Source organism: Pollachius pollachius (genome assembly GCF_949987615.1).
Source record: "Pollachius pollachius genome assembly, chromosome: 3".
Lineage (NCBI taxonomy): Eukaryota > Metazoa > Chordata > Actinopteri > Gadiformes > Gadidae > Pollachius > Pollachius pollachius.
Genome location: NC_136936.1, coordinates 49,323,821 through 49,343,125, shown reverse-complemented (window position 1 = coordinate 49,343,125; position 19,305 = coordinate 49,323,821). Strand labels below are relative to the sequence as shown.

The window sequence follows — 19,305 nt, the reverse complement described above, 5'->3', positions numbered from 1 at the left end:
TCTCCCTGTTCCGTTCTCCGAACCACTCCACCACAACCCCCAGAAAAAATAAAGCAGGAATAAAAATACCATACCCCCCCCCTCACCCCCACTGCATGACCCCCGCTAGCTGGGGCGTAAATGAAGTGGGGAGCTGGTGGAGGGTGAGGCAGGCAGACCAGGGACCCTAGGGCGGCTGGGAGGGGGGGGGGGGGGGGGGGGGGGGGACTGTGGTGGTTCCTGGGTAGCCACCGGGCCCCCATTACGCTGCAGCCGGGTCCAGAGAGCTCAGGGGCTGACAGGCCGCTGCCCTCGGAGGACACTCCAGGACCACTGCGAACCGCATTGTGGGGACATTTACATTATTCAAAGATAAATGCGTTGTCAATCCTGTGTCTCCCCCCGCTAGATACGCGCGGTGCCTCGCCCCCCCCCCCGCACAGCCAAAGGTGGGTTCACCTCCGCCCCGGCGCCAGACACGCTACAAATGAAATCAAATGTCTTTCTCCGTGCGGCAGAATTGCTTAACCCTGCGTGCTCCTTCCACGCTGCTGTTCCTTCGTTGGTTAATGCCGCGGGGCTGCAGGTGGAGGTGGCGGGGGGACAGATGGAGGGAGATGGGGATGCCTGATGTGGGTCTTCATTTGGGGCGGTGTAGCTGTATTTGCGGGGTTATTTGCTGCTATATGTTTGTTGTTGAATATGTTATGTCTGAATGAATGGAGGAATGGAGGAATGGATGGACGGACGAATTAATGAATGACTGCCTTTATATATGAACGGATGGATGAATTATAATGGATGGGCGATTGAGAAATGAACGAGTGAGACGATGAATCTAACGAATGAACAGGTGAATGGAGGCATGGATGAACGCGTAACATGACCCGGTTAGAATGAATAATCCAATTTGAGTGTGGAAATCCAGTAGCGTGTCAGCATGAGCGTAGTGGATGTGATGTTTTATGTAGTGTGTTAGCGGGAGAATACACAACATTCATCTTCTAGGGTGAGATGTATGCGGCCAGCCGCCAGACCACCGGCAGCGAGGAGACTGAGCAGATAGGAGAACTCCAACACGATGGTCTTATCCTTGAGCACTGGACACCTCCCTCCCGGCGTTGGGGTTTATTATGAATGAGTGGCGTTGAAAAGGTTATCCGACGGGCTCTTAACTTAACACTAGAACTCATGAAGACGGTTATTAAGGCTACGATCTATCTTTCATATCTCAGAGTCACAGACTATTTTACTGAAATAATGTGTCTGGGATTACAAATGGAATCCACGCGGGATCATCCTTTATCCTGCAGACAGATTAAATTCCAAACCCTGTTACTGTAATAGGCGCACTTGTAGCGTGCCATGAATTAGAGCTTTAATTATATCAGATACTATTTTAAACAAAATAACACATTTCTCAGGATCCATAGGTGTAATTTATAGCACAGCCAGGTTCATTTTCCCGGGCAATCAATTTCTGGGTGAGGCAGAAGACTAATATAATTATGTAAAGCGCGGAGAGCTGAGCATCACAGTCAGCACAGGGGGGTTTAACCGAAGATAAATGAAGATGCAATTTATTCACTCATAATTTCAGAGCGGAAAAAAGGGGCCATGAAGGAAATCCATAACACCGTTGGCAAGGAGAGAGGCCCTACTATTTTTTGATACAAGCTGCCAGAGTTTTATGTTTCATCATGAACCACGCTTGAGTAATGAATGACTTGCACCAGCTCCTGCCACATATCAGGAAGCCATCTTCTCCACGCGTGTAATGAGCTGTTGGGTCAGGATGTTTTTTTTTTTTATTGTTGATCAAAATGAATCCATCATACCTACAATGATACACCAAACCCTAAAACATAAGGGCCCTCCATCCGTCAAACAGCATCTAGTTCTGCGGCCCATCACACTGAGGTAGGCACAGTGATGAAACCTAAACAAAACATGCAGGGAAGACACACTAAATACAACAACAAATCACCTTAAATCACTGCAAATGTGTTGTGTTGTGTTGGCTCGATAGCAATCAGAATAGAGTAGGATGTCGATCGCAGGAATAACTCAAATAAAAAAAAATGACGCCTGTTTAAATGTTGCTGTATTCGTTCTCATTCATTCTCAGTCTCCCTGCCTCCTCTCGGCTATCCTTCTCCCTGAGCCCACACTGGGGCTGTGTGTGTGTGTGTGTGTGTGTGTGTGTGTGTGTGTGTGTGTGTGTGTGTGTGTGTGTGTGTGTGTGTGTGTGTGTGTGTGTGTGTGTGTGTGTGTGTGTGTGCGTGTGTGTCCTATTAAAGCAATCACAGCCTCTGTGTGTGTATCATGAGATCCTCCCCGCTCTGTTCTGAGATGGCCTTACACATATTATGGGGCTATTATGCTCAGGTTGCTGCCAATGAGCGTCCATCTTGGCCCAGGCCTATGTCAATGTTTTCAAACCGTAAAGAACAAACATCTGTTTATGATCCGTTTATTGTTCTTACTATATTGGCAGTATTTGCAGATTAGAACTTGTTGCCACTGTGTATTATTTATGATATTTGTAATCTGTGTGCTCAGGGTAGTGGAGAAGACTCCAGGTCATTTTACATGAACCCATCTAACCTTGATTGTCTGGATCACTCACTTTCTGAAGTATAGGAGTGGAAGTAGTTTATTGTCATAAAAAACAACATTTTGTAATCAATTTGTTTCCGTTTAGTTCATAACAGAGGACGAAGAACCCTTCCAGGCTGTCTGAAATACAGATGTGCTCTTACTATTGCAGAAGTGGTATGAGATAAGCTTTTATACTATTCAAGGGTGAAATTAATACTACTTAACTAACTAACTAACTACTTAATATAATGTATGAGGAAATTAGATCATATACTTCTTACTTTGCGATACTTTACATAGTCCATTCTAAAAGGGAATCAACATAACCAATTTAGAATACTAAATATAGACACTTATTTTCTGGGGAGTGAACATCAGACAAGAGCTAAGTGCTAGCTTAGCTGTTGGTGATGTACATAAGATAAAAAATAGCCCACAGGCGAAATACCAAGCATAGTATCCATCAATTAAAGACAGACCTCAAAGACACAAGGAACATGTTTATTTGAAAAGTTGAAGTCCAGCAGGGCACCAATAATTATACGATCATTTCAAACAGGAGATAGAAATTACCGAAAATTGATTATTGAATGTTGAATGTAGTACACAACAGTGAATATGTTTAAAGAACTGGATTGAATCGGATGCTTCAGGGGGGAGAACGATGGTTCCTGGAAGAATGGAGGCTCTTATGTCATATTCGCCTTAATGAGATGACGACATGGTGGAACTTTTAATGAAGACAGACCGAGCTAAGGCCCGTTTCCCAGCCCTCATTTATTTACAAATTCCCATCTTTCACCATACCATCAAATCGTCCAATCAAATTGTCGTTATCCTTGTAGGCCTGCTATTAAACACAAATATACACGTGTTTATTGTTTGTCGTAAATACAATAGTCTTAATGCATTAAGTCGAGGGTCCAAACTCCATTGAGTCTTACCTGTGAAACAATAATACGCATTTAAAATCAAAATATTAAGATCGCGAATGCATCGATAGTTTGATTTGTTTTGCAACCCTATTTAGTCCAATGCATCCGCAGCAGGTTGGGCTCGCCTCTGGAGGAAAATAGGTTAATCATCTCTAGGGATGGAGATGGTTTCCCTCGACTCGCTGAAAGGGATCCTCGCGATATCTTCTGCAGAGACGAGCTGATGGGAACGTGATCTGCAGCCTACATTGCGCGTACAAGCATATCCATCTTTCCCTGCGAATTCAACACCGGTTTCTATACTAACAGGGCACTAAGTTGGACATCGAAATCTAGAAACACCGTCGTTCAGTCCTGCCCTCGGATGGCTGGCACACAGGGGAGTTTGTTGTGGGTCCGCGTTGGAGATGAAATCCGTCCATGAAACGTTTCCATCCTAGACGGCCGGAGTGTTTCTCACTACAATAGTCATACAGAAAACTAAACTCGTTATCCTGTCGTCCGCACCATGCAATAAGTCCTCAACGGTGAAGCCGTTAATGACAGTGAGCGCCTCCTGTTGTCATTAGAGAGCCTACTGTAGGTTCGCCCGGGCGCCATGCGTAAATATTAGCCAGCAGCGAGGGGGCGTGGCCTGCGTCTCCCGTCCAATCCGGGCCCCCCCCCACCCCCGCTGCTGGGATCCCATCCACCGTGTTTGTAAAGGATCTGAGAGACAAATATTCCAGTTTCTATAACAGCCTGGCATATATTCCTCCCTGGTCGGAATGCAAGTGACCTTGTGATTTAGAAGTGATGACATTTTTTTAAGTTGTATAAATTCAGTTTAAATTCAGTATGCCTTGCTGTATTTTTATTGATGCTGATTTTCCAATTCACTGAAATTGTTTAGTTTTCACAAGAGCTTTTATTGACTCACTCTGATTATATTTAACACTTGTATTAATCAAATGCAGCTAGAGAATTGAATATTGTTTAACCCCCCTTGCCTCTAGGCCAATGCACATCTCAGAAATACTCCAAAGCATTATGTGAAAACAAGGCCTGCATGTCCCATCCATTCATAAATAGCACAGATCTGTGTATCACACTAATATTATACTGTAACGGAGCATGTTTCCATATGCTTCTCCTTTTACACCCAGAGCTCTTCTCTCGGATGAAGAAGGATAATTAATGAACTATTTTCCCCCTGAACCAAATAGCAACGCATGCGTGTGGGCGAATATCTTCAGTTTAGCTTCCCTTTCGCACAAATCTCAAGCTCTAATTCGGTTAGTTTTGGAGCGACTCTATGATTAAGAATACAAATGATGCAGATGAAATGAGGGGGGCTGGATAATGAAACAGGGCCTCCTCCCCCCTCGACCTGGTCCACAGCAAACCACACAAATATTATGACCTCCGTCCCGATACTGCAAATCGACCCCGATATGCCTTTAAATCAAAGATAGTTTGGTACATTTTTAACCACACTTGGGTTCCTTAAACCCTGTTTAGATTGTCCCGCGCAGTTTGAAGTTGTTAGTTGAATCTGGAATGCAAATGCTTTGTTCAGAGGAGGAGAATCAGCGAGGAGTCTGAAAGCGACGAGTTTTTGATTAATGAGCTTTGAAATGGCTCTCCAGGAGCAATAAAGGATGGACTGCTCTCTCTCTCTCTCTCTCTCTCTCTCTCTCTCTCTCTCTCTCTCTCTCTCTCCCTCTCTCCCTCCCTTCCTCTCTCTCTGCTTTCTCACACTCTGTGCCCCTCACCCCACCTCGCTCCCTTTCTGCTGGGCTGCTCCTCTGTTTTTAACAAGCCGAGGAACACACCAGGACCCCGGGCAACATCACAGTCACTCGGGCAGCGGGAGCTGCGTCGTTCCCTTGGATGTTTTTAAACGTTTTATTCGACATCTCCGTTCCTAAATGTACAGAAACTGTAAAAAAAAAATATATATATATATATATATATATATACGATATACATTTCCATGTGTATCACATAGCCTTCAGTTATTTGCCTATCGTGTAATGATGCAATTTGAATATGGCCCTAAGGTTTCCAAACGTGTTATTACGCATTTGGACATATTTTTGAACATGTATATTTTTATACAAATAAAAAACATATTGACAGACATCCCCACAGTATAGGCCTAGTCCAGAAACCACCGTCTTGGAGAGCAGCCTGTTCCATCTTCCAGAACCGCAGACGCACTGATAGCGAGTCTACAGTCTAAAGGCTACTCTCAGCTATCGATCCATGCGGTTTCGCCTGTTTTAGTGCCCTGCAACTGCACGTCAATAGCGCCTTGTTACCCTCGTCTGCCACTGCTCAGTCTCTCCCATCTTTAGGAGGCCTAGGAATGACGCAGCACCACACTGTGCAATATATTTGAGCACTTTATTTACAAAATGTTAAACACAATAAAATATAACATTTCGATATCATTAGGCCTTCGTAAATGTATGGATATCCAAACTGAATTAAATAACAATGGTAAAACCAAGAGTAAAATAAGTAGAAATGAGCTACGCAAAATGACATGCTGGTTTGTAAATGGATGCCTAGTATTCGATAGTCTACGTTTCGCTTTAGCCTCGAAGTTTGACACAAAAGTGGAACCACGAAGGGCCCAGTGATGCTCACACACCGGCAGACGTCCCTTTAAATCCCACGTTTACAATTAGAAATTACATTTCCCAACAATAGGCTTACCCTGCGAGCAAAAGCCGAACCCTGTTTCACCTGCACGCTTCAAGTGCAATAATCCTCCAATCATACAAAAGAAACATCACATTTAAATATTCGCATATAAAGGATAAATAATGTGCAATACAAAAGTCGTTAAACAATAAATAGGCGATATGCTAGTACAAGAGATAATGCGACGCAATGGGAATAAAATAAATAAATACGATACCTTTGAATCAAAACGGGATATGACAACAGATTGGGATTTTTTCTTCTTTTTTTTTTACTAACCGTAATTTTTTCTACTAAAGATGACATTCTAATGTCGTGTTATACGGACTCACCTTCAAGTAATGGAACATAATTTTTTTTGTTTCCAAATTTGCTCATTGCACAACAAAGGAAAATAAACGAGTTAACGTGTTGCATACGAATCCTCCAAACTGAAATAAAAAAGGAAATGGACAGAGCTGAATTTAGGGAAATAATCACACGATAGCATTAATATCAATATCAATAATACTGTAATAATACACATGACTCGCTCGGAGTGTTATTAGACTAAGTGAGGTAATAAAACAGCGCGACATACTTTTGGCACACACGTTGGAAACCACATATTACAAATGCGTAAGTTTAGGCGCTTCCTGAAGCCTTCCCTGAGACGCTTGGTGTGAGGTGAGGTCTGTGTACGTGGGGTGGGGGTCGCAGGGTCCATGGTGGTGGTTGCCCGGGATCTGGGCGGCACAGCTGTAGTCCACGCTGGCGGAGGAGGGGTGGGGGAGATGGCCGAGGTTGAACATGGGGCCCGAGGCTGGCATGGAATCAACAAAGTTCCCACCGACGTACACGGGGCTGCCTTGTAAATTAGCGTTGGCAAAGCCATTGCTCTGCATGCTGTGATGTTCGTACTCGGACCCCGGGTACCTCTTCTGCTGCGGCAGGCAGCCGCCTAGCGGTGCCGTGTACGCGGCCAGGCCGTACATGTTTTGTTGGGGTTTGGCGAAGGACGGGGGCGACGGCGCGTCATAGCTCAGGGTGTTGACGCCCGGGATCTGCCCGGAGTATCCGAGGTGACTGGGGCCGTTCATCGGCGGACTCCTGTCGGGGGAGTGTCCGAGGGGAGAGTGCATGATCCCCTTTGCCTTCTGGTCCTTCTTGTATTTCATCCGTCTGTTTTGAAACCAGATCTTTATTTGGCGCTCGGTGAGATTCAGGAGGTTGGCCATCTCGACGCGCCGCGGGCGGCACAGGTACCTGTTAAAGTGGAACTCCTTCTCCAGTTCCACCAGCTGGGCGCTGGTGTAAGCAGTCCTGACCCGTTTAGAGGCGGGCCCAGGCGGGCTCTTCTCGTCGCTCACCTCACCTGGAAAGAGACCGTGAGAAGTGAGAAGTCATCAATCACATTAATTCACTTCCACATCGGTCGCCACTCGTCAAGTAGATGCAGATTCACACAATATGACTGTACATCTCTCTCTCTCTCTCTCTCTCTCTCTCTCTCTCTCTCTCTCTCTCTCTCTCTCTCTCTCTCTCTATCTCTCTCTCCATCTCTCTCTCTCTCTCCCTCTCTCTCTCTCCCTCCAGCTATCTCTCTCTGCACACACAGACACACACACACACACACACACACACACACACACGCACGCACACTCACTCACACACACACACACACTCACGGTAAACAAACGGCCACCCATCTCATCTGTGTACACTCGTGCAGGCCATATAAGTTAATAATAAGCTCTGTGTCTCGCCCTCGGAGAAGAAGCGTGCATCAGTTCTCAGTACCTGCGGACGTACAGCCGCTGCCTTTCTGCTTGGCGTTCTGTCGGGTCTCCTTCATCCACGGGAAGATCTGCTTTGTAATAACCGGGGTGGAGGTGTTAGAAGCGCCGTTGGTGGGGGTCTTCTTCTTCTGTGACGAAGAGGAGTTGGGGGCGGGGGACGTGGCGGACAGCGGGGCGGCTGGCGGCTCCCCAATACTAGGCGGTTGACTATTGCCCTGATTGCTGCTGGCCTGACGCATGCAGTCTCCGTTTAGGTCCGTGTCCTTAAGGGTGGGGGGGCGAACCGCCGTGGTCTGAATGGGACACACCGAGGCCTGGTAGTCATTCTCGAGGCTGGACGTGGTGTAGGCCTGGTGGGCCGCCGGGCCATAGTTATAGGAGTCTGGTTTGGGGTAGGAATAGCCTCCAAAAAGTCCAGAGTTATCGTAGTACGTTGCTTTCTGCATGGTGTGGGTTCAAGGCGAAAGCAGGCCGACGCCTCTGGCCAATGGCATGGGGGGATCCGCGATCACGTGATGGGTGTTTCCCACTGTCGCTCTTTTGTGTGGCCTATAAAATAGGAGACACAAATCAGGCTTTAATGCATGTGACATGAGGTATCCTTCTAAGGATTCCACTTTACGCGCAAGACATGGCCTACACACAACGTTAAGATATCACTTTGTAAAATGTTGAATCAAAAATATTTCTTGGAATATCATATTCCTGTGGGGCAAGAGTCACTGTTTAGATGTGGACAGCTACAGCCATGGGCATCCCCCATTCCAGTTGGCCATTTGTGAGAGCGCCAAAAGTTAAACTTTAACTTCTGTCAAAGGCTCGGCTGAGGCTTTAGGCCTCCTCTAGAAATCCGCTGAATCAGCTTTGAGACGCGCACACAATAACCCTTTCACTAATCAAAAGACTGAACAGAAACTCATCCACCTTAACCCCCCCACCCCCACCCATCTCATCCCAAAGCTCACCAAGCTGTTCTCACACGGTGTATAAAACGTGTATAACGCCACACGGACTCATCTGATGTCTAACCGGGATGGGAGCTATGCGTTGGAGAGGCTGTGATGGCGGATCTTTGCTGTGGTGGGGGATGGGTGCGTTAGGGTATGATGGGAAAGGCCTATCCAGATATCTTTAATTTCATTCCGCAGTTATAAGGAGATATAACGGCCCTGTCTCCTCTCTGCTCGGTCCAATCAAGATGATGTACGTTTAAAAATAAAAAGTGTTTAACTTAAGTAAGACAGGCCTAATTTATGTATCGTAAAAAGCCAACGGTCAATATCTAACATTAGAACAGGTGCTGTGTGTTTCATCGGGAGGATGTATATCTGTATAATAACTAAATCAAACGTCGGGTGTCTACATTACTACTGTATGCTGGTGGCTCCTGAAGGCAAAGTGGTCGCCGTGCATAACAATTGCACCTGTCAGTGTGGACTGCAGCAGAATTTATGACCGCAAATGTGATGGTTGTAAACGCCCCGGAGAGAACTCCAAAGCCCCACCATACTCCTCCTGGAGACGCGGAACTCTTAGAAGTGTAAAACTGAGCGTAGGTGGAAGGCAGGGGGAAGAATTTTATCCTCAATGAGCTGTGCCTGTGAGCAATGGGTTTATAAACGGAGGCCCCGTCTGAGGGGCTCCTGCTGTCGCGGCTCGCCTCCTGGCTCCCAGCCGGCCGAAGCTGCTCCGTGTCCCGGGCTGCTCGGTGGCTGGAGAGGCAAAACCAACCTAGTTTTCTGTTGCGTTTTGATTTAATTCGTGCATGTCGATGTCGTTATATGATTTTTATCAGGTATCTGAGGCGTGCAGATTCGGCTTTATTCGTGGTATTATCAGTCGTTAATGAACGCGAAAGTACGTTTTTGGATTGTTTTTATTATTTTTTATTTATAGTGGTTTTTAGTCAGGAGGTACGAGGCTTATTTGAGGACTACACTTTGACGTTTTAGCATGCTTTCGTTTGCTTTAGTAACCAATCGTAGCCAAAGGTTCGGCCTAGTGCATTGTTATTACCTTGCCCAAGAGCTTTTCCAACTTGTGTGTGATTTACGGTCGGTCGAAGACATCAGCCTCTCTGGTATAGCCTATTACTCTAAATCACGGCTTCCTTTCATTCAGGAGATCGGTTCGCTGTTACATATTTTGTTTTTGTTTTCATCAAATAAATATCACTCACCGTAATTTGCGCAGATGTGCTTCCTACTCCTCACGCATTCATCACTGCTCACATCTGGACCTGGGGAGAAGCAAACCATCCATTCACTCGTTTTGGATTTTAATCAAACATGGAATAAGTTTAAACACCCTTGTGTTTACTTTCACTAATGGACACAAATAAGATAGATAGATGTTTAGCTCTTTATATCACTATTATTATGCCTATGTTTTTTATTAATACGAATATGATTAATTATAATTATATAATTATTATTATTACTATTTATATTTTGTTATCATTATTACACATTTTTATCAGTATAGGACATTAATTATATGATAAACACGGCAATATATTTACATGGAAAAAAAACGGGTTAAATATTGTGTGGACAAACTTGTGAATTAAAACAACATCTAACCTATTTTATCTTCAAGTCTAATAAAGTGATTTCCATGGCTGGTGAGATGGGTCTGCGTACCAAGAAAACACACCCGGGGCTTCCAAGAAAAATGTGTTGCATGTGCACTTTTGAACAAAGAGCAAGACCAAATATTTAGCAGTCATAAGCTTTTTAGGTGACCTTTGGGTCATTCAGCATTACCACAAAGTTTAATGAACAACGAGCGGTTCGCTCTCGAATCGTCCACGACGGAGCGACGGCCTTTTTACTCAGGATACACCGAAAGAGAAGAGACTGTCGACGGCCAGGGACTGAGGACGGAGGGGATAAATCTCAGGAAATGCCTTGTTAAAAGCTCCTAATTGAATCCTGAATCTCCTAGATTCTCTCCTTGAATAGAAAAGACCGGTCATATAGAATTAATATGCACTTAAATTGCATATTAAGCCGTTAAATTAAAGAGTGCCTTCCATTTGGATTTTTTCTAAGGAGTAGGTCATACGCCTCCATATCGGGCCCTCGGACTACAGGGACGTGTTATTTTGAGGGCTTTTGAATACATAGTGTCGCGTCTAGTGGCAGACATGGTCGTCTTTTCACGCAGCAGTGTTTTCGCCTACGCGTTGTTACGGTGAGTTTGGTGCGCACAATGGCCTGTGCGTGGAGCGGTCCATGAGGACGTGTTACGCACTTCATCACAGCCTCTTAGCCGGCCTACGCACCGTGGGTACACATCATAATAAAACAAAAGGTTATTCAGTATTATTATTATTACAAATATTTTATGGGTTTTGCAAAAAAATATTGAATATTATTGTCCTCAGTATAGTCGACGACGTACGTTGCTTTTATTTGTATTTACTGTCGAGGATCAATTGATGTTTGTTTCTTGGCGAGGCTGCTGCTCCACATTTCTGAGAATATAGCAGTTTAGTCGATTTGTCACAGCCGTGTTTGATCCTAATTTAGGAGTATTTGTGGTAAATATAAAAGTATCTTGTCTGGAGTAGCGCAGCAGCCCTCAGTGCAGAAGAGAATCAAATATAACTTGTAATCTGGTATAATCGAGCCTACATAGAACCAAAACATTGTTCAAAACTGTTGTCATAAATAGGCCTACATTTGGCAAATAGTCGACTTTAGAAAAGCTGAATTCTCATAGAAATCCTTATGATACATCACACATCAGTCAGTGGCCTAATGAATCGTAAAAGCGTTTGATTCAGGCCAATCGTTTGGTTAAAACGGCCTAAAAGAATATACATCGACACATGAGGGTCCACGGTTAAAGTCCACAGAAATAATAAACATAGAAAGCATCTGCATTGATTCTATATCATCATCCAGTCTCGTGTCTCTCCAGATACACAGCCTAATATCAATACATGTAGAATATAAGGTTGCAGGTGAACAAAGCCATAGTTATAACCACATAAATCAAGCTTACGGCACCTTGACGATAAGACAACAAATTAAGGTGATTTACGATCCAACAGAACCAAATGAAAAGTTCTGCCCGTAGTTCTTCTGTTCGGTGGGCTTTCATTTAAAAAGGAAAACTGTTCGAAAACATCCAAGCATTCTGTCAGCAATATTTAAAAATAAATATTGAAACATCCATTACAGCTTTGAAATGCATAGCCGCCGTGGCTCTATATCCATTTAATTGGCATCGAGAGCAATATTAATAAGCATCGCCTTCTTGAATGAAATAAATCACGTTTATTTCCTTGCATTATATTAACCCATGGTTAAAGGTTGCATTTTGCCATGCAATTGCTTACCTGTGTATCAATTCATCATATAGCAGTGGCCCCCTCAGACTCAATTGCTTTCCACGCAGTCTCTAGAATAAATCCTTCACCCTTTCTCTGTAGACAATGCTGTCCTAACCCTGATCTTGCTGTTTTTCAGACATTTCCATATACCAATGCAGACAGTATTCCCGATAGAATGGAATGGCTCGCATTCAACTACCAATAAAAAGCCAACACGGTCTCCGTATTCCCCCAAAAGATCCCTGGCAATCAATCAAGCGTGGAAATGTTGCAGGAATTCAAAACATATAGGTTGTACATATGTCGGGCTGGCATTAGGATTTAGGCGTTTCGGAACCTTTATGATGACAAAAGGCACTGCCTTGAGATACAAGCATATTTGTTCACGTGATCAGATTGTATTCTGTCAGCCTGCTTCTTACCTCACGAATCCATTTTCATAAAGGGTGGCGTTTGTTTCCCATCTGAGATGCAGGCCTATACCTTACATATATAGCCTATATGTACAGGTTTCTGGGTTCCTGCTTCACTCATACCGGCATTGTGACATTCTTTGATGATATGAAACATGCTAAATCTAGGGTTTTCGATGCATTTCTTCCTTACTTGTTTCAGGATTGCAACAATAAAACGTCTACTGTTGTGCTGTTTACTTTGAAAATGCTCTTATCTATGTGTTTAGTTTGTGTGTGTAATAAGCTGATTTTAATTGTGTGCCCAGGCAAAGTCAGAATAGCCCTACATGAATCTGATGCTATGAACAATATTTAACAATTGTACTTACACCCCATGGACAATAGTCACATATACAGGCCCTTTATGTCATCGTTATTGATGCATTTTATACTTATATACTATTCTTTGAATCGATACCATTTTTCAACAATGGACTCGAACTCAAACTCGAAATTGTATGGAAATAAACGTCAGAATAAGCCTCTATTGTTTGGCGAGCCAGCGGTCTGACACGTCGCTGCAGACGGCAGGCTGGAGAACAGCCTTGACGTCGCTATCAAATTAATGCATTGTCTTTCTCCCCAACGAAGAATAAGAAAAATGATTTAAAAAGTGTGAGATTGTGTTGCTGAGCGCCTGGAAGGATGGAGGTGCGGCGGTGAAAGCTCCGGGCTGGGGGCACGGTGAGTGAGCCGGGGCTACGAGCAGAGAGGCTCCGGGCAGAGAGGCTTTGAGCAGGGGCTCTGACCCGGGTCTCTCAGCTGAGGCTCTGACCAGAGGCTCTGAGTCGGGGTTCTGAGTCGGGGTTCTGAGCAGAGGCTCTTGGCAAAGGCGGCGGGCAGAGAGGCTCCGAGCTGTGGCTCTGAGGCTCGGCCCGCTAGCGTCGCAGCATATGTTCAGGGGGTAATAAAAGTGAACGATTTACAGTTTTCGCCCGGCCCCCCAGCAGCCAAGCACCCTTTTAAAAAATGACTGCCAATGATTCACTACCAGAAAGGTCTGCCAACCTGCCCAAAGTTCCTCCAACTCCCCAGAATAAAACTCCGATGTTCAACCAAATAACAAATACTAGGAATTACACACGACATTTATCAGCCAATCACGAAACGACGTGATTTGTTTTATTTTAACAATATAAAATTGATAATTGATCTATAAATAATTGTTATAGTGTGCTACCGGGTGAAATGTTGTCCTAGAAGGAAGGCTCTCATTTAAATACCCCATGCAATCATGAAACTTCCGACTGGGGGAGCCTTACACAATTGTATTTAACAAGAATGGCGATTCCATAAATAGTCAGCGAGCAACTCTTTCGTAATTAGAAAAAAAGAGATTATATCAAGCATTTAAGTTCCATGGCTAACCTGCAAGCATACACATGGCATGGCCAGCGTATTAAAAATAAAACATACACACCCTTACACACACAAATGTGACTACACTGCAACACACTATAAATCTGTTTAGAGCGCACACATCAAAGGGCGCAATAGATCATCAATTTGACACATATCGCCATTCACTTCCACAGTCACAGAAAAGCGGAAAAATTACCTACCGAGCATCCATTGCCCCTCGGATGTTGCGCTAAAGTGACGGATACAGTCGCTCCGAGTACCGGACCGGTCGGATATTATTTTCTTGGGGATCGCTTCAGTTTTCAAGTCAGATAGAGTCCTCTGGATTAATGACGCCGCGGCGCTTCTAAGGGGACGTGCTGCATTAATTATTTAGACAATCACGTGGTCAAGCATAGAGAGCCTAGTGGTATAGTCTCCGGAATTATATCTCACAATGCAGACAGCACAGTTTAATACATCTTAGGGGGGGGCTGTCTTCGCTCGGCGCGGCCGCTACCAACAGCTGGGAATCAAATATGGCCGTGTGTGAGCCACGGCCAACGCGACGACCGGGGGATTCTACATTCGGTGCAATGTCATTGGAAATGGCAGTGCCTTTGGCTCGCGTTTATTCCTCTCAGACATGTAGGTCAACGTGGCTCCCGCTGCACGCACCGGCGTCTCTGACCTGATTGCGTTCTGTTTGTGTGCAGGTCCACTAAATGTGCACTACGGTGTTTGTTTCGCTTTTGATGATAGTAGCCTGCCACGGGGCGAACCACCCTATGCGTAATTATGTAATCGTATCTTTGGATACGGATATTCCTCAATGGGCCGGCGTTATCAAAACCCACTAGTTATTGGATATACATTTAAACATAATGCTTATGATTGTTTCACGATTTCTACCCATTGTAGGCTACCCCCCCCCCCCCCCCCCCCCCCCAGACCCTCAACCCCCCCCCTTTCTTTTTTGTTTTCTCTGTTTTTTCCGCCCAAATGTGAGGGTGCTGTCGCCTCTCCAGCAGACGGGCGGTTGGTACCCATCACCTTTGTTTACGCGGCTCATTCAGGAGCCATAAGGCGCGTGCACGTGTAACTACAAAGCCACACGCATGGATGAGCAGACAGGAGTGTCACGGCGGCCCATATATCCTGCACGCGGGCGAGCCCAGGCCTGTTGGTAGTCATGGAGACGGACACACTGCCCAACATTTAAAGGGAAATGTTTTTGTTTCAAATGTCAGGCTGCATCTCGCCGTGCTCCTCACTGTGTCTGAGTGAGGGCGTATTTTGGTGAAGTTACAGGTTTATCTGACTGGATCTTCCAGAAGCCAGGTAGACCCGACCCCCTGCCAGGCTTGTAGGGATACCCGAAGGCTTCCCGCACTGAAGGACTCAGCCAGAGTGGCTTGTTCATCAGGGCAGTGCCTACATGCAGAATTAAGCGTCGTTACTGGCTTGTAGGGCTGTAACACGATGTTATTTATTCTTCTAACCAACAAGTTTCGCAATTTAATAAAAGTGGTGGGCAACACGGGGTGTGCAGATAACCATTAAAACGAATGGACCTATCCACACAGGCCAATGGAGTGACACTGGGAATTAAATGTACTATCGTGTGTTAAATTCCTACAGTGTAGGATATTGGCAGTTGGGCTTTAGTGTGTATTGTTAGTTTGCGTATTTGTTTGTGTTGCTGAGTAGGCCTAGGCTCGTGTATTGCTGTTGTACATTCTCCCGTAAGTGTATTATCTTAATTATGTGAAATATCCCCATCGTATGAATACTGAGCCTATTATCCTCCCTGAAACAAATAAAACATTCAAACAAATCCCAATTTCTTCCAGAACGATTTCTATCAAGTTTTATAAACGTTTTTTTTCAAAACGTGCCTGCTAATCTCATAGACATGGAAACAAGTCCTCCACAGGGCTAATTATCAATATTTTACAGCTATACTCATTGTACATGAATAACTAGGCCTATCTTCAATAATTACATCTCCTCTCCTCATTGAACGTCTGGACATTAAATCTATGAGCCTTCGGGTTTTTCCGCTCTTTGGCAGACATCTGCACCGAGGGATATTCTAATTGCAATATGCAAAACATTTATATTGGCCTGCCTTTACATTATACTCAGTACATAAAAGTATTTTCCAGAAGTAATTATTTCTGATTTTAAGAGAACGGGGATTGGGAATTATAACTATATCCTGTTTAATCAAATGCTTCTTAATTAACTGATTTGTAACCACTTAACTCAATAGCTGGTAGAAATATTTATTTTCCAATATAACTTTCACATCTGGATGCACAATACAATGTAAAACGCAGGTACAAAAATAAAATACAATAACAAAGAGACATGGGACAAATCCATTCATTGGAACGATGCAGGGCTGCAGCTGATCAAATAAATATTTCAATACCTTTAAAATCGTGAAATCTATTCACTGGAAAATAGCTATAAATCCTTGGTTTTAAGTTTGTTTTTTTCTTTTCTCACAATCAGCGCACATCGCGTGTGTGGGAGAAATGCTGTGGCTGCAGGAGGTCAGGTACCCGGGGTCAGTCCTCGCGGCTGAAATGTGTCTCAGGCTGCAGGAGAAGTGTCCCCTGCTTGAACCTGCACGGCTGCCATGGTCGAACTTCACTTAAATACCTTCTGCACCTCTCATCGCTGTAACCCTCCACAGCGCGTATTCTGAAGAGTTTACTATAACAATCGTCGTTTTGTTCCTAGGAGAGTGGTGGGGGAGTACATGAGTAGTCGTCTTGGAACGTGACGCCAAAACCCCTGGTTCGTTGGGTGTGAATGGATGTCAATGATTAGGATTCGACGTTAACTTAGAACGTCGACTAGGAGTTGCGTAAATGGCATGCTAATAAAGAGTTCCAATGCATTTACAATTATAAAAAAAACATTGATTGAATAAATTTAAACTTGCTACACGAAAATATACAATTGTTTGACAAAATAAATAACAAAAAAAAAATACTTAAAGAAATAAGGAATTCATTCGTTTTTCTAAATATTCTGGAAAAATATCATTCGAATTAGAGAAATCTAAGGAGCATTATTTTGGTGGCATGCAAGAACAACAAACCTTTTATTTCGAGTTTAAGGCGGTATGAACCTTTTAAATTACACACTGTTTACAAAGATGTCAAGAGAGATTTATAACCAATTAAGGGCACTCAGGATAGTGTTCAGATACGAATATCATCGGAATGTTTGGGCAATATTTATCAACTACTCAATGCATTGTTGTACAAAATAAATTAAACGATGTAATACATAGAAACGATTTGCGTGTAGGCCTCTATCGGACTTACTGAACTAAGTTTCTGAGTTGTGATGCCACTGAAAAATGTTTCAAGTATATTTCGTTAAGTATGGAGTATTTCCATTACAGAAAAATATATATTTAAAATGTATAATTTGAAGAAAGAAAATGTAACCCCACGCTTCGAGCAAATCCACAGCCCAGAACCAATGCATGTGGACACGAGTGACTACTTTCAATAAAGTCGGTGATAAAATGAATGCTTTTTATATATATTTCCAAAATCTAAAGTTTGTTGCGTAATACTGTGCCCATTGGAGGATTAAACCTTCTAAAACAGGCCCGATGCTCGTATCTCCTGGAGGGAAAAGGGGTTGATTTCTGACTCTATTCTGGTTCACCTCCTCTTGGGTCATTAGTTCGTTGAATAGAAATTGCGTAAAACGACTCGGGTCCATGCAAAAGGCAAACACACTCTTTGTATAATGTACAGTTAATTGAACTTTTCTCTATAAAGTTGTGATATCAGTCTGGTTCTCCTTCGGAATACTTTGCATATGGCTGGCCGCCGGCGCGGAGCGGCCCTTGGTGTTCGGCAGCTTGTGGTCTTTCTTCCATTTCATTCTTCTGTTCTGAAACCAAATTTTGATCTGCCGCTCCGAGAGACAAAGAGTGTGTGCAATCTCAATCCTCCTCCGTCTAGTCAGATACCTGTTAAAATGAAATTCCTTCTCGAGTTCCAAAACCTGCTGTCTGGTGTACGCTGTTCTGGAGCGTTTGGGTTCGGATCCGGTGTAATCCGGGTTCACTGTGGGGAAACAAAGAGGAAAGTGAACCCGAATGTCACCTCAGAGTACCGCAAAACAAAACAACAACAACATAGCTGAAATATTGACACCCAACTCTTCCAAACTTCCAGGCATCCCGCCCCACCACCACCACGAGCCCAGGGCAGGAATGTAACTCTACTGTATCTCCCATTCCCCCTCAAACTAGTTCACCTGAACACTATTACACCGCGCCAGGAGCGCTTTAAGAGCGCACAGACCTTGTGCCCTATTTCCTGAGCAATAAAAATTTATGACTTGTGTAATTGGTGAGGCCTTCAAAGACTCTCATAAATATTACACTGATGAATTCTCTAGCCCTTTAAAACGGGGGACCCTCAGCCGGCCACCAAGAAAATCATTTTATGGAGGCAGAAGGAAATCTTACCAGTAGTTACGTGGACTTTCTTCATCCAGGGATAAACTACGGCCGGCAGCTTGGCTTGTATCCCATTTTGGCTCTTTGTGTTTTGCTCCTGTCCACAAGTCCGGGGTCCGGTCATTTGGACCGGGGAACTCTGCTCATCCCGGCCGCCGGTGAACGGGCTGGGGCGGCCGGCCGCACCGTGCACATGACCCCGAGGCGGCACCGCGCCGTCCTGCACGTCGGTGGCGCAGCTGAAGGGCTGATCCGCGTAATTTGGCCGTGTGTAGAGCCCTGGGTGCTGCTGAAAGTCTGTGTCCTGCGCTGGACTGAAGAAGTCCGAGCCCTGGTCGGATATATAGTTATTCTGTGAATATTCCTCGCAAGGAGGAAATTTTGGGTCCACATATTTTGAGTTCACCATATACGAACTCATGGCCATTAATTTCTGAAGGTAGAAAATACAAATTTTTCTCGAGTTGTCTTTTTTCCACCCTCCATAAAGCCCTCCTACTTGGTGTCAACTGAATAAAGTTAGCAGACCATGTGACCATGTCGGCCAATAGAGGGTTAGCAATCCCATAAACGAGTAAACATACACAGAGAAGCAATTTGATATAACTAGTTCAGAGGGAAATTCAACTATTCTAGAATTTAACCTGTTATTGGTTTCAGTAAATGCATTTAGAAAGTAAAA

The 19,305-nt window shown here is 44.2% G+C and overlaps 2 protein-coding genes across 2 annotated transcripts; both read right to left on the bottom strand.

The window, feature by feature from the left end:
- Positions 1-5,932: 5,932 nt before the first annotated feature.
- hoxd3a (homeobox D3a) lies at positions 5,933-14,719 on the bottom strand. The gene is made up of 4 exons (XM_079733285.1): positions 14,344-14,719; positions 10,164-10,223; positions 7,986-8,533; positions 5,933-7,560 (listed from the first exon to the last, which is right to left on the bottom strand). Exons 3-4 carry the CDS (start codon positions 8,428-8,430, stop codon positions 6,815-6,817), a joined length of 1,191 nt encoding a protein of 396 aa, XP_079589411.1. The 5' UTR covers positions 8,431-8,533; positions 10,164-10,223; positions 14,344-14,719; the 3' UTR covers positions 5,933-6,814.
- A 1,728-nt stretch (positions 14,720-16,447) lies between these two features.
- hoxd4a (homeobox D4a) lies at positions 16,448-19,092 on the bottom strand. The gene is made up of 2 exons (XM_079733353.1): positions 18,633-19,092; positions 16,448-18,225 (listed from the first exon to the last, which is right to left on the bottom strand). The coding sequence occupies exons 1-2, from the start codon at positions 19,048-19,050 to the stop codon at positions 17,927-17,929; spliced, it is 717 nt and encodes a 238-aa protein (XP_079589479.1). The 5' UTR covers positions 19,051-19,092; the 3' UTR covers positions 16,448-17,926.
- Positions 19,093-19,305: the final 213 nt, after the last annotated feature.

What these genes read in the sequence shown, in the direction of transcription:
- hoxd3a (XM_079733285.1), bottom strand. Translation starts at nt 8,430, where the DNA reads ATGCAGAAAGCAACGTACTACGATAACTCTGGACTTTTTGGAGGCTAT. An exon ending in CAGCGGCTGTACGTCCGCAG is followed by an intron (nt 7,561 to 7,985) that starts GTACTGAGAACT and finishes GTCTCTTTCCAG; the next exon opens with GTGAGGTGAGCGACGAGAAG.
- hoxd4a (XM_079733353.1), bottom strand. Translation starts at nt 19,050, where the DNA reads ATGGCCATGAGTTCGTATATGGTGAACTCAAAATATGTGGACCCAAAA. An exon ending in GAAAGTCCACGTAACTACTG is followed by an intron (nt 18,226 to 18,632) that starts GTAAGATTTCCT and finishes GTTTCCCCACAG; the next exon opens with TGAACCCGGATTACACCGGA.